Raw genomic sequence first — 14,343 nt, forward strand, 5'->3', positions numbered from 1 at the left:
AATGCATTAATACTGCGTCAAGAACTGGTTGCAAAACGCACCTGCAACAAAACACAGGTCTGGAGGGGCCCTTCTTGCAGGTTTATGAAACATTTTAGTAATTGCAAAACCCCTCGTCTAGAGACCACGGGAGAAACTTCCCCATGGGCAGTGTGGTGTAGTGGTTAGGCTGTTAGACTAGGACCTGGAAGACCTGGGTTCAAATCCCCACTTGGCCATGAAGCTCACTGGGTGAAGCTCGCTAGGTGACTCGCTCTCAGCCTAACCTACCTCACAGGGTTGTTGTGAGGACAAAATGGGGAGGACGGAAACTATGTATGCCAGCTCCTTGGAAGAAAGGTTAATAATAATAATAATAATAATAATAATAATAATAATAATAATAATAATATGTCACCCATCTGTCTGGGTTGCCCCAGCCACTCTTAGCGGCACCCAACAAAATATTAAAAACACAATAAACTTTCAACCATTTAAAACTTCCCTGAATAGGGCTGCCTTGAGATGTCTTCTAAAAGTCTAATAATAATAATAATAATAATAATAATAATAATAATAATAATATATCATTTATACCCCACCCATCTGGCTGGATTTCCCCAGCCACTCTGGGCGGCTTCCAACAGAAAAATGAAATAAAATAAAATCTATTAAATATTAAAAGCCTCCCTAAACAGGGCTGCCTTCAGATGTCTTCTAAAAATCTGGTAGCTGTTTTTCTCTTTGACATCTGATGGAAGGGCATTCCACAAGGTGGGTGCCACCACCGAGAAGGTGAGATACAAATGTAATAATAATAATAAAAAGATAACTCTATCACATTGCCCTGTTAAGTGTCTGAAAGCCTGTAGTCTGTACGCAGCCCCACTGAGCATGTGCTTCTTTCTCTCCTTCTAAATCATTTTTTTAAAAAGTTGTTCTTCAGGTAGAAAACAAAAATGGGGCTTGAACAAAAAATGATTAATTATTACCTGTCTCTCAGGATACTCCACAGCTCACCCCCAAGACAGGCTTCCAAGAGCATGTAAACATATTTGTTGTCTTTGAAAGTGCGGTACAATCTGAAGTGAATTGGAGGGAAATCAGTCAATTGAAATTATTTTTAGGCCATCCTTTATGAGCAAAACTCACTCAGGACGATTTACAGAATAACAGATTTGTTTATTTAAAAAATACAATTTCCAGGAAAAAACATAACACAATGCAAAAACCTCCCATAAAACACAAGCACCTGAGCAAGCTGGAAAATTATTAAGCTAAACCATACCTGGCCTGTGTCATTTTCTATAACAGTGGTGAAAGCTGAATAGAAAACAGAGAAAGCAATTTACTTCACAATGAAGGGAGAGCAGGCTTCTTCTAGAATTTTCTTTTCGGAGTGAATGTGCTCCTGCTGTTTGGTATCCACTATGTGTTTCTTCTTGATACATTTCATGGCAAATGCTATGTTCTCATTCTTCACTTTCACCTGAGTTCACATTAAGAAAAAAAAACCGAAAGTTTTAAAGGGCTACACAATCAAAAGCTCCCACCCTTCCCTGGTCCCTCAATTTTTTTATTTTTTATTTTGCAGAGTAAACAGAACAGAATGATAAGTGCTGTAAATTATGTTGATAGGAAAGGGTTTATTGTGCATATATGTTATAAGAATTCTGGAGAAAAATGCCCTTCAATATGATGGGTTTTGTCTAAGATATTTGGCGGGGCCCATAGGATCAAGCATTCACAGAATATGAAGCTACGGAAAACCACTAGACCTGAGGATTTAACACGTGAGAACTGCAACAAAGTGTGGCAGTATGACACACTGCCATTCAAGATTCCAGCCAGTCAATTCCACTCCCTACTTTTCTTTTCAAAATAGCCATTCAGCATTCTATTGACCATTGAGCACGCTCAGTCCTCATTGGGTAGTTTGCTCTCTCCCATCCCCGTCCCCCCATCACTTAGGATTTAATTCATAAAGGTGTTTTTTTAATCATTCTGGAAACCCTATTCCCACCCCACCTCAAAAGCCAGCTGGTATCTCCCTCTTGTGCAATGGCAATCACAACCTGAACATTAGAAACCGGGGGCGGGGCGTGTGTGTCATTGTCTGGTTAGGCCCAATTAGCTGCAATGAGCCTTAGCCTGTTTATATATTTGGAGGAATCCGCCAGCCAACCAACTGCTCCCCCCACCTCCCCCCACAACCAGCAATTGGCAGCCTGCAAGATGTGCTGATCGCTAGTGTAATAGAAGGGAGCTGTTTCCCGCAAGTGCCACCGTTTCTCACAAGTGCTCAAGGACTCATGCATTAGAGGAGGGGTCAGCAAACTTTTTTAGGAGGGGGCCGGTTCGCCGCCCCTCAGACCTTGAGGTGGGCTGGACTCCGCGTGCAAACGCATGTGGCAGAGGGGGGCTTCTTTCTCTCTCTCCCCCAGCCCATTCCCTCCCATTCCTACCTTCTCCTCCAATCTCCCTGTGGTTGGGAGTAGGCGGTGGTGGCGGCGGTGGCGCCTCTGTTTTCCGGGCAAGCTTTCCTTTTTTTATTTTAAAAATTCAATCTTTTTTTTTTGAAATTTGAGGTTACCACCCTCTGTCCCACCCCACCCCACCCCCATAGTGGTTTCCAGCCCTTCTTATATTGCACTTTTATGTTCTTTGTTCATATATGTGGAACATACCTGTATCCATTAGGGTGATGACTTTTTCATTCCCCCCCCCTCAAAAATTATTTCCTGTAGCACAAATGGATGAACTTTTGCCTATTAATGACTAAAATGAGGTATATTCCATTGAAATATTTAAAAAGGTTACGCACAAACTGCTTTTAATTTTTTTGTATGCTGTTTTACCTTTTAATAAAATTTTATCAACAATTCTATATATATTTCGTATCAAATTTGGACATTCCACAGTGGGGAGTGTTCTTAGCAACATAGGGTATACAAATGTCACATCTGCACAAGGTAAAAGCCCCTTTTGGGGACCTCAAAACTCAGCCAGCAGACCCTGCCAGGGCATGCTGGGAAAAGAACCTACAGGAGAGGTAGCAAAACACCGTCCTCTATACTGTTACTGCAGCGAAGAAAAGCTTCCTTGTGTGTTTGATGACCCTATATAATGTTGTATATATGTGACTCTAAAGCTTGGGTTCAATTTTATATCTGCTTACAGTGACTTCAAAAATGGTCAAAAAACTGATAAATAAATTTTTTAAAATCATTTTGTGCGTGAGGTTTTTTTTAAATCAAATCTCTTTGAAAGTAAGATTTTATCTACTCTTTAATGAAAGCTCATCAAATTATGATACAGGGAAATGAGGCTGTAAAAAAGTCATCACCCTACCGGGTAGTATCTATACTATCCATTTTTAATAATCATTTGCTTGAACCTTCACAAATCTGTTGAGAGATCAGCATTTTCTACAAAACTTGCGGGCCAGCTTTCCCGGGGGCCAGCAGGCGCACCAAGCTCCAGCCGAAGCCCTGTGATGCTGCCATCACGATGTACCTGTCACAATGCCCGCAGCGCGGCTATGGGCAAAGAGGCCGGCAGGCAGGTGGCGAGTCAGCACGCGGGCAGCGAGGCTTTGGATTGGCTTGCTGCCAGCACAAATCAAAGCCCAGCTCCCTTCCTCCATGGGGCAGGGAGAAGCCAGGAGGAGGGCGGGAGGTGGCGGCGCTGCAATGTGTGTATGTGTGAATGGCTCAGCCCCAACGATCATGCTGATCCATGTGGCAATTCCAGGACCGTCCACGGGCCAGATCCAGAGGGCAATTGGGCCTGATCCGGCTCGTGGACCTTAGGTTGCCAACCCCTGCGTAAGAGAATGCACTTAAAAATATGGGAATCCTGAGACCCTAGGAAGTGCAAGATCATCCACGCTAGCACAGATACACCAAGACATTCAGATCAAAAGCGGCAGTCAAAACATTTAAAAGGCAAATTCTTACAAGTTCCACTCTTCCAAATCCACCAACACCCAGGGTAGCCACAATTTCCAGGTTCTGAAACGGGCAGGAGGAAGGAAACTGGGTTACTTTTTCTTTCAGCTGTATCATCTCCAAAGAGACGTCGCTGGGTAGCCGCTCCAAGGAAGAAACTCTGCATTAAAAAGAAATTAAACACCCCCTTCAGTTCAATCTCACTGAGTGTGCAACCGAGAATTGCTGCGGTGGTCTGATAACGCCTGATAAATGTTTTCGACATTCCTCCACTGCACTGGCGTGGATCCAAAGGTATCTTTCCTCAAGCACCTGGAGCAATGAGCTCACAGATGGCCCTTTTCTGATTGAGCTGAAAACACACACACACCCCAAATTCATTTAAATTATTTTGTTTGTGCAAGTTCAGTTTCAAGACCTTTTCATAGCTCACTGAAGTTTGAAGAAGAAGCCACCAGTGTAGGTCTAAGGAATAGGAAGGAGGGTTTCCTCCTGGCTCAGAGGAAAGGCAGAGCCAGGTGTTGTGAGTTATTTGTCCTGGATAAGTCATCAAAGGAACGATGGCAGGTGTGTCTCAATAGGAGAGGAACATCTTGCAGCATTTTTGGTGTCCTTGAATTAGAATGTCTTTAGCATGTAAAAGGAGAAGAGAATTTCACGTCTTCTTACAGGAGAAAAGTTAGCATCAATAATAGGAAAATAGTGTTGTTGTTTTTTGGGGAAGATTTGATCAGGAACAGAATGTTGGATTTTTTTGAATAGTCAAGTTACTTTAGAGCCGGTCTAATGTAAATACTGTCTAAGTGTAACAGGTGCCGGTGTTTCTGTTAATTGCTCACAGGCGTGGGCTCTGCTCCTTGTATATAAGGCTCTGCCAGAAAGCCTTCTGCATCTCTTAGTTAGATCTTTCAGTTTGATTCATCTCGTAGTAGATCACTCTCTCAGTTGTTCTCAGTTTAAGAGATTCCTTAGTTGAATCTTAGTATGATTGCTTAGTTATAATGCTAGAATGCTGTTAATTCTCGGGTAGTTTAATGGGAGGTTTGTGGGAGGTTTTGAACGTGGGTAGATAACATTTATCTTTATCTAAGAGAGAAAGCATTTATCTTTAGTTTAAAGTCTCTTTAGAGTCAGTTTGTTTTTCAGTTAAAGAAACCCAACAGTTTGTATTTTCATTTGCATGCTTTTACAAGCGTACAGCTAGTAAGGGGTTTCACATAAGGGAGATAATTCCCTACGCTCTTGGTGGTGTTTTCTTAGCCAGGTCAACTTCTGACTGTGTATAATCTGCGTGAAGCGTACTTTAAAGGGCCGCTGGAAACTGGGATAGATGATTAAGATTAAGCAAGTTTCAATACCCAGTTTTCTCCAATATTATTCTTATCATATATATATTATTATCCAATACAGAATGCGATCTTTTTCTAATGAAGTTTTGAGAGTTCCCCTCCACGTGTCAAAAATACATGCAGATGAATTGCAGCTGTCACCTGCTGTTCTGCTGAAAGTCTCTTTTTAGTGGCAGCATTTCATGAGACATTAAATATTGATTGCAATCTCTCTGTTTGGGTACCTCGGGTCTGAAATGGCAATTTATTTGATGAACAGCCATCTGCTTTTATCGCATCTCTCAGTGGCCTTTTGTAGGTTTATTGTAATGAAGTGAGGGCCAAATAATTTCTCGTCAGAATGCCAATGGTAATTTCTTCAACTTGATACTGAGACTGCCTAATATTGCCTAATATTGCTGTGACTGGTGCCTGTGTTTCCGTGGCTCTGATCGGCACTAAAGGGAAAAATATGGTGCTAGTAGCAGATAGAGTCCATTTGAAGCCACAGTTTTTTTCAATTAATGCATCCCACTTCTGTTTTTACTCAAGGTGACATTATGTCTGCAGTGAGCGTGCACATATAGTGATGCTATAAAGCAAATTCTTGTTCCCACGCTGAGCCAGGCTAAGTCAGTTTGGACCAGGGCTGGAATGGCTAAAATTGCATGCAGCCTGGGTTAAGATTGCATGTAGCTAGACATTTCTGAGGAAAAAAATTAAACAGCTGTGCTTAAGATCTTCCTATTATCGTTTATGAGAAAGGCAAAGTGGAAAGCATGCATGCAAAGAACTGAATGGAAAACTAAAAAAAAAAATTATGGGAAGGTTCTAGATTGTGGCCAATGCATTGGAAACCCCCCACCCCTGCCCTGTTGCCCAGTGACCCTCACAGTGATGCCATATGTTATGGCAACACAGCCGAAATACTGAAGGAAAAAACCCACCGAAATACTTAAAATGAGAAAAAAGCATAGATGTACTGGAAGATGTCATCACTGAGCAGCTCTGTTGGACCCAGGTGGCGCTGTGGGTTAAACCACAGAGTCTAGGGCTTGCTGATCAGAAGGTCGGTGGTTCGAATCCCTGCAACGGGGTGAGCTCCCGTTGCTCGGTCCCAGCTCCTGCCCACCTAGCAGTTCGAAAGCGCATCAAAGTGCAAGTAGATAAATAGGGACCGCTCTGTCGGGAAGGTAAACGGCATTTCCGTGCGCTGTTCTGGTTTGCCAGAAGCAGCTTTGTCATGCTGGCCACATGACCTGGAAGCTGCCTGCGGACAAACACCGGCTCCCTCGGCCTATAGAGCGAGATGAGCGTCGCAACCCCAGAGTCGGACACGACTGGACCTGATGGTCAGAGGCTCCTTTACCTTTTCTATGTTGTAATCTTATGTTACTCTTAAATGCCAGCTAAATCTGAGATGCCGCGAGAGTTTTCAAGGTCTCAGTTAGCTTGTGGATTTGCGGGACTTGAAAGCGGCTGAAAAATGCTGGATGCCAAGTTAATAAATAAACAGACAAAAAACCACAGCGACTTTGGTCACCCATGAGTCCAATTTCAGAGGTGCTGCAGTCTGTTATGCCCTTTTCACAGGTCGTCTGTCGTAATGCAGATATATGCCGCCAACCCCACAGAGTGCGGAAGAGGTTACTTTCCGTGCAATTTCGAGGATCAGCTGCAAGACTTACTGAGCCTGTCTTTTTTCATCATCCCGAGCCAGGGTAGCCACATAACCCGCAAGGTATGCCTGGAGTTCTTCAAAAGTCCCAACTGTTTGACTGAAGGTTCTGCAGAACAAAAGGAATGAACCAACATGGAAAATCATCGCTAGGAGCGACAAGAACACATTTCCGTCAGTTTGTCCCCGTCCCCCCAATTAAATATACCACAGAAGTATATTTGATTTCTACTTAGATCTTGTGAGCCAGACATACGGTAATGAATAAAAAACACCCAGAGATAATTGCTGTGTTTGAACGAAACAGCTTCAATGGGCGAACACTGCATGAGGCCGCAATACACACAAGCACTGAAAAACCTGGTTGCCATATTGATGCATATGCTGTTGGGGGGCGGGGATGAAAATTGTCTTGTTGTGCTGTATATGTGACAAAGCTCATTAACCCCATGGGGAATAATGGGGGTTGCGGCCGGACCCAACAGAAAAGACTGTGTGTGTGTTAGGGGGTGGGTCTAAGCTTAAGAGAGAATTTGATTGGAGGGCTGAGTGTTGCTGGGGTAAATTGCATGTATCCATTCCTTGATTGACAGGGCGAGTGCTTAAGTACTCCGCATTTTTCGTATCCAGCTCACTCCTGGTTTAGAGTGACCTTGCTATGGCGCCGCCTGTATTCAGGGCCCAGTAGGAATTTTTTTCCATTTGGCTGATTGGCTTTTGCCATCTGGTTTTTCGCCTACTGCTTAGCAATAGTCACAACTTGTTAGGTTGGCAGGTTAGGCTTTGGTTGATGAGTTTGGGAGGGGCATCGCATGGAGGTGCATGCCCCTCAGTGTTGCTCTTATAGAAGTATTCCGTTAAAGGAATCCTGGGGCTCCGGGGCTCTAGTCCTTACACCCCCGCAATGGTGCAGGGCTGGGGCCAATACAGAGCACGAGCCTTGGGGAACATTTCTGGTGGGGGAGATGGCCTGGACTCAGCTATCTCCTCCACCATGGGGTGTTTACTTGACTTTCCTACCGTAGGAAGTCAGAGCTGGTCCTGTCCCACCGTGGGGCAGAAGATTAACCAAAGCCTAAGACCAACACTCAAATTAATTTGTAATTTTAAATAAAGTTGTGGCCAGAATTAAGCCAAAAAACAAAAACCTAAAATGATGTGTCTGTCTGAGTTATTGGTGGGAATTTTCTGGGGGTCTTGGTACACAAAGGGGGAGCCACAATGGGGTGAAGGCGTCCTCCTTTGCTTGTTCCCGTGCTAGTTTAAGTTTGTTGGTTAAATTTTCTAGTAGGGCAGTTTCCCATACATTTTGGTACCAGGAGTCTACGTTCACTCCTGATAGGACCTTCCAGAGTTTAATTATGATGTGTCAGGGACAGGGCAGAGGAGAAATGGTGGAGACCACCTCCCCAGGGAGGAGGAAGATGAAGACATTATAGATTTACAACAGGGAGTTTGAGGGAGGTCACAGCTCAGAGGCAGATGAGGGGAAAAGTTGGGAAATTGTGGGAGAGCCAGAGAAGCTGACTGATATGTTGTCACTAGAAAGCATTCCAGACCCACCATCTCCCAGAACCCGGCAGGCCTTAAAAGTAGGAGAACAAAGAGCTCGAAGACAGAGGGCACTTAGTGGCACCCGTAGAGGAGGTGATGATGATGAAGAAAGAGGAAGTGGGAGAGACGGAGGGTGGAGATTCACTTGGGAAAAGGCCATTATCCAAGAGGCTGAGTTCTAGAGCCTCTCTCTGTAAATTTTGAAATAAAAAAGGACCGTAAGAAACTTTCCCTTGTCTTTATACTTTCCTGGGCAACCAGCGGGGAGCCACCCCCAGCATCCTGACCTGATGTTTCTAGCTGCTGAGAGCACGTGACCTATTAGCTCCTTGTCATGTGCATGTGTTGTTGTTGTCCTGGAAGATATTTAATAAGGCTAGTTCTGGAGCTGCATCTGTTACAAATCCCTACACAAACACTATGCAATAGAATGAAATAACATTAGCCCTCTGCAGCTCCCCCCCTTTCTTTCCCCCACAACTGCCTTGTGTCTATGACAATAGTGCCTCACACCAAATGTAATCAAACCGTGAAAAAGACTCTATTAATTGAATATGGAGACGCTGTTTTCCTTGTTTGTTTTTGTAACACAAGAAAATAATAAGAACCATTTTTTTAAAAAAAGCCTGATTGCACCAGCTTGAATGCAAATATAGGAAATTAACACTCTACGACGGGCCTTCACAACCTGTGACCAACCAAGCTGAACTCACATCACCACACTATGTAGCGTGGCCCACAGGGAACTTCATCGACCTCCTATATTTGCTGACCGCGAAAACAAGAGCGGCTTGACAAGAAACAGGCAGAGAAATCTGTGCTGGAGATGCAACAAAGAACCGGGAACTTTCATACATGTTTGGTGGAAATGCGAGGAGATTGCTAAATTTTGGAACATAACACATGAGGAAATTTAAAGAATGATGAAAAAAATCAATCCCCAAAAAGCCAGATATGTATTTATTAGGTTTATTAAATGAGGAAATCCCGAAAGAAAATAAAAAAAGTATTTCTGTATGCAAGCTCAGCAGCGAGAATATTAATAGCAGCCAATTGGAGAACAACTAAAGTACCATCTAGACAAGAATGGATTATCAAATTGAGTGAGTACCTTCTAATGGCAAGATTAACAGCAGCAATAAGGAACCAGTCCAAACAGGAATTAAGAAGGGAGTGGAAAAGCTATGATGAATATATGAGAAAGCATTGTTCGAAAGAAGACATGCTAGTATGCGTTGAGTAGGAGGTATGAAGAGAAATACAAGGTAATTAGCATTTGAGTTATTATTATCTAGTTTTAATATAGAGCTGTATAGAAAACAAATGCACAAGTGAATGCTAAAATGGAAAGGGAAGTCGGTAAACCGTGGGGGGAAGCGGAGGGTGGGAAGGGTGGGAGAGGGAGGGGAGGTTGAGAGGAGGTTTTGTTTTGTTTTGAATATACAGTTATAAGTTTTGTTATGATTTGTAATATCTTTGTAATGTTTTAAAAATTCGAAATAAAGTTATTTTTTTAAAAAAAGAAACAGGCAGAGAAGGGTGTGTCAGAAAGAGAGAGAAAGAAAAAGGATGGTACAGACAGACAGACAGACACGGAGAGAGGTACGAGGATGGAATGGGGGTGTTTCCAAACTGTCGCTATTTTCAGATGGGACTGGCAAACTCAGGGTGTGCGATGAAAGTTGATTTGGAGAAATAGGCAGTTTGTGGATAAGCAGTCTTTTAGGAAACCTCATCTCCCACGAATGATTTAGCACACTGGCAAACTCAGGTTGTGGAATTAAAGTCTATTTTGAGCTCTTGTGCGACAAACCTGAACATTTTGTGATAAGGACAGGGGTGGGAAAATGCATTGGAAAAAGTGAGATAACATTGGCTTGAGTCAACATCATATAACCCATCCTGCAAATGAATGAGAATGAATGCTCAGTAAATAGCTGGCATCCTCAAATGTGCTCACACTTTGTGCAAACAAACCAGGATGGATGCTTGGTAAACAGGGCGTCTGGGGCAGGCAGGAGAGAGAAGAGGAAGTTACTTATTTCGGATATGATCCAGGAATCAACGTTTAATGGACTCTTAATTTTCACTGGTTTTCAAAGGTATGAAATATGTGTTTAAACCTCTCCTACAACGAACAACGGGACTTGCTGTGCCTTTAGTAGGGATGTCGGCGAATTGCAACAAAACTAGAAATGGAAGTGAAAATTCACCTGTGCTCAGGAATGGAAATCAGTCAAGTGTGTGCAGTTTGTAATTGTTCGCATCGTTGTTGCTGTTTTCTCAAACAATAAGTAGCTACTTAGTTATTTTTTAAAAAATACATCGTTTTGCTGTTTCATTTACGTTGAAATAAAAAGTTACCTAAGCTACATCACTTTACATCAAATAACAGGCAAATAACAAAATATTTAGCGGAAACCAAACTGCAGCGGAATGGAAGCAGCGCTAATTGTGCCCGGAGAAGAGAAGACTGAGAGGTGACATGATAGCCATCTTCAAGATGGAGCGCGCTTGTTTTCTGTTGCTCCAGAGCAGGGGTCAGCAGACATTTTCAGCAGGGGGTCGGTCCACTGTCCCTCAGACCTTGTGGGGGGCCAGACTATATTTTGGAGGGGGGAAATGATGCAAGAGCACCACGAGCCCCGGTGGCTGCTAACCTGTGTCTGGCAAGCGGCAGGGGCTGGCGGCGGGACGATGCGCGGCGCACGAAAGGGCTCTGGAGAGGGGCTGCTTAAAATGGCAGCCACTCGAGCGCTGCTGCTGCTGGTACCAACAAAGCCCAGCCCCCTTCCCCCTCTAGGCAGGGCGGGGAGCAGCCAGGAGGAGGGAGGGTGGAGGCGCTGGCGCCGCCACCGCCCTGTGAGGGAGAGGGAAAGAACGTGTGCGCTTGCGATTCCTGGACTGTCCACGGGTCGGATCCAGAAGGCAATTGGGCCTGATCCAGCCTGTGGGCCTTAGTTTGCCTGCCCATGCTCCAGAGGGTAGGACATGAAGCTATAGATTCATATGACAAGAAAGGAAGATTCTGCCTAAACATTATGAAGAACTTTCTAATGCTAAGAGTTGTTTGACTGTGGGGAGCACAAAGTCACAAAGATGCTACTTACTCTCTGTCTATGACAAGGCACTCCACGTCGTTTTCGTCGGCAATTATATTAGCAGACCTAACGTCATCACTGCAAACAGAAATATATCAAGGCATTACACTGATTAAATTGTTCTGTCCAATACAGAGATATTAAGAAGTGGCTTATTAGATGTCAGCTTGAGTACAATTGGCAGAAGTGGAGCATGAGGAGGACGGAACAGCACAACAGATACCCCAGAGGTGCTGAGCTCAATAGGAAAGGGATGAGGTGCAGTGGTAGCAAGGTTATGGGAATCCTGGGCTGGCAATGGCAGCCTGCAGGAGACCAACGGCACCAACCCAAACTTCTGCAACCTCACAGATGCCTTGCTCTACCCATCAGGGCCGTCTTACCCATAGGTGCTAGGGGTGCAGGGCACCCAGGTGCCGGGCTCTCAGGGGCGCCAGGCCGAGAGTCCAGAGCCCGAGAGTTGAGTCTGGGGAAGAGCCCGCCCATCAGTTGGAACACCGTGGTGGGCTCTTCAGCTGTGGGCAGCTCTGTGCTGTGAGTTCGGGGGCGACCGAGCCAGTGAGACGCTGAGGTGGCTGGCCGACTCCGCCCTCCTGCGTGCCTGGGACTGGGCAACCTGTGGGGGGGTGGATCTTTGCACCCCGGCACCACATATGCTTAAGACAGCCCTGACCCCTGTCCCAGTGAACACAGCACCAGTGGGGGGGGGGTGCCACTGCTCATCTGTCCCCCCCCCACCCTCCCGTCATGGATCATAGTGGAAGCTAAAACATCATTCATTTGATAAAAGTTTATATACCACTTCATTGTAGGGGGAAGAATTCAAATCACAGCAGAACACTTAAATACAACTGAAACGGAAGAGACTCAGGCTGCAACTTGTGGGCGAATAAATCAGTGGGGGAAATGGGCAGCACAAATATTATTTTTATTTTTTAATATTTTTTATTAATTTTCCATTTAAACATATATAATCACATCATTATTATCCACTTTACTTCTTTGGCTCTTTAGAGCCTGTCAACTTCGTTCCCTCCTGCCTCTTGGCTTTCAAAACTAACCTTTATATCACAGCATTTTATATATTTTCCAGTTCTAATATAACTCGGTACAAAATACCTCGCAGTTTAAATAAATATAGAAAGGTAAAAAGTTTCTCATTACAAGTCTTCATACAACCCTACTTCATACAACCCAACACTGTAAGCAGTGTTGTCAACTGCTTACAATGATCTTTCAAATATTGTATAAATTTACTCCAGCCTTTTTGGAATACTTGATCATGCTTGTTTCGCATTTTTCCCGTCAGCTTCGCCAGTTCCGCAAAGTCCATCATTTTCATCTGCCTGTCTTCTTTTGTTGGTAGTTCTTGTTAAATATTCATTATTTTTATGGCAAAGTGGTTAGTCAATTTCCCCCTTAGGATTGTGCCCAAGACTCATATTCCCAAGTCCTGCTCCTGAACTCCTCAGCCATCCCACTTTATAAACATTTCTAGAAGCAAATGTGAATGCTAGCGATTTTTAAAAGCAATTTCCAACTCACCTGATCAGGGCCTTTTCCCCGAAGTAATCTCCTTTCTGCAGCGTTTTAATGAGCTGAGACTGTGTCTGACCTTCTGCAGTTTGGGTAACCTTAACCTAGGATTTGGAGGACTACATGTTACACAATCACTTGTCAAACACACATACAATGATACCAAGGCCACGTTCACACCATACATTTAAATCGCCTTGGGAGCACAGTCGAGGCTTCCCCCAAAGAATCCTGGGAGTTGTAGTTTGTTCAGGGTGCGGAAAGTTCTTAGGAGCATAGCTGCCAAGTACTCCATATCTCCCGGGAAACCCCCATTTTTTTTTTGTACCGATTCCCGGTGGTCCCCCATATCGGTTCCTCTCCCGTTATTCTCCCTTATTTCGCTCCTGTCGGCGGCTTTTTTCTTCTTCTTCTTCTTTTTTGCTGCTTTGCCCATCTATGGGCACAAAAAATGGCCGGCGCTGGCAACAGAAGTCGCATCTGCGCATGTCCGGAAGTGCATAGATGCGACTTATGGCGCTGGCGCCGGCCATTTTCATTGCCCTTAGATGGACAAAGCGACACCGGATGTTGCGTCTACGCACTTCTGGACATGCGTAGACGCGACTTCCGTTGCCGGCGTTGACCATTTTCGGTGCCCATAGATGGGCAAAGCGACACTGGCAGTTGTGTCTACGCACTTCTGGACATGCGTAGACATGGCTTCCGTTGCTGGCCATTTTTGGTGCCCATAGTGTTGTGTATTGAGTCAAAGGATTTTATATCTGTATTATTATTGTCTGTATTTGCATTAGGATAAAGTAACTGCCTTTTGGTTCCAGAGGGTACAGCTACTATTGGTTCATTTAAGCTGCTGTATTTGGATCCTCTGTCTTACTGGTTCCCTCCAAAAGGCAGCACTGTGATTGCCTGATATTGTTCCCTCCAAAATGTATCCCTTCCTAGCTAGTCCCCTGTCCCTATAAATGTAGCTTTCCTTTCCTCAGTCTTCAGTCTTGTTCACTTTAATAAAGAGCTGTTACTAGAGAACTGTCTCCAGCATGTTATGTGAAGAGAGCTGAAATCACAAACCCCACGTCACAACAACTGGCGACGAGGATGGGATCCGGAATGCTGAGGAGCGGTTAAACACAGCCCTGCCTCAGAGTCCGGATTGCAGCTGAGAACAAGACTCACTGGCCAGCTGAGAAGACGACCCTGCCCGCTAGGACAATGGA

The 14,343-nt window shown here is 44.4% G+C and overlaps 1 protein-coding gene across 1 annotated transcript in view; it reads right to left on the reverse strand.

Moving 5' to 3' along the window:
• Positions 1 to 14,343, reverse strand: part of PRKG2 (protein kinase cGMP-dependent 2) — a 73,012-nt gene that overhangs the window by 10,164 nt on the left and 48,505 nt on the right. The window contains exons 8-13 of the mRNA XM_035112345.2: positions 13,136 to 13,230; positions 11,600 to 11,668; positions 6,946 to 7,044; positions 3,939 to 4,089; positions 1,332 to 1,468; positions 972 to 1,061 (exon numbers count right to left, since the gene is read on the reverse strand). Coding sequence (XP_034968236.2) covers positions 972 to 1,061; positions 1,332 to 1,468; positions 3,939 to 4,089; positions 6,946 to 7,044; positions 11,600 to 11,668; positions 13,136 to 13,230 — 641 coding nt within the window. The remainder of the gene's footprint in view (positions 1 to 971; positions 1,062 to 1,331; positions 1,469 to 3,938; positions 4,090 to 6,945; positions 7,045 to 11,599; positions 11,669 to 13,135; positions 13,231 to 14,343) is intronic.

The sequence above is a fragment of the Zootoca vivipara genome, chromosome 9 (genome assembly GCF_963506605.1).
Source record: "Zootoca vivipara chromosome 9, rZooViv1.1, whole genome shotgun sequence".
Taxonomy (NCBI): Eukaryota; Metazoa; Chordata; class Lepidosauria; order Squamata; family Lacertidae; genus Zootoca; species Zootoca vivipara.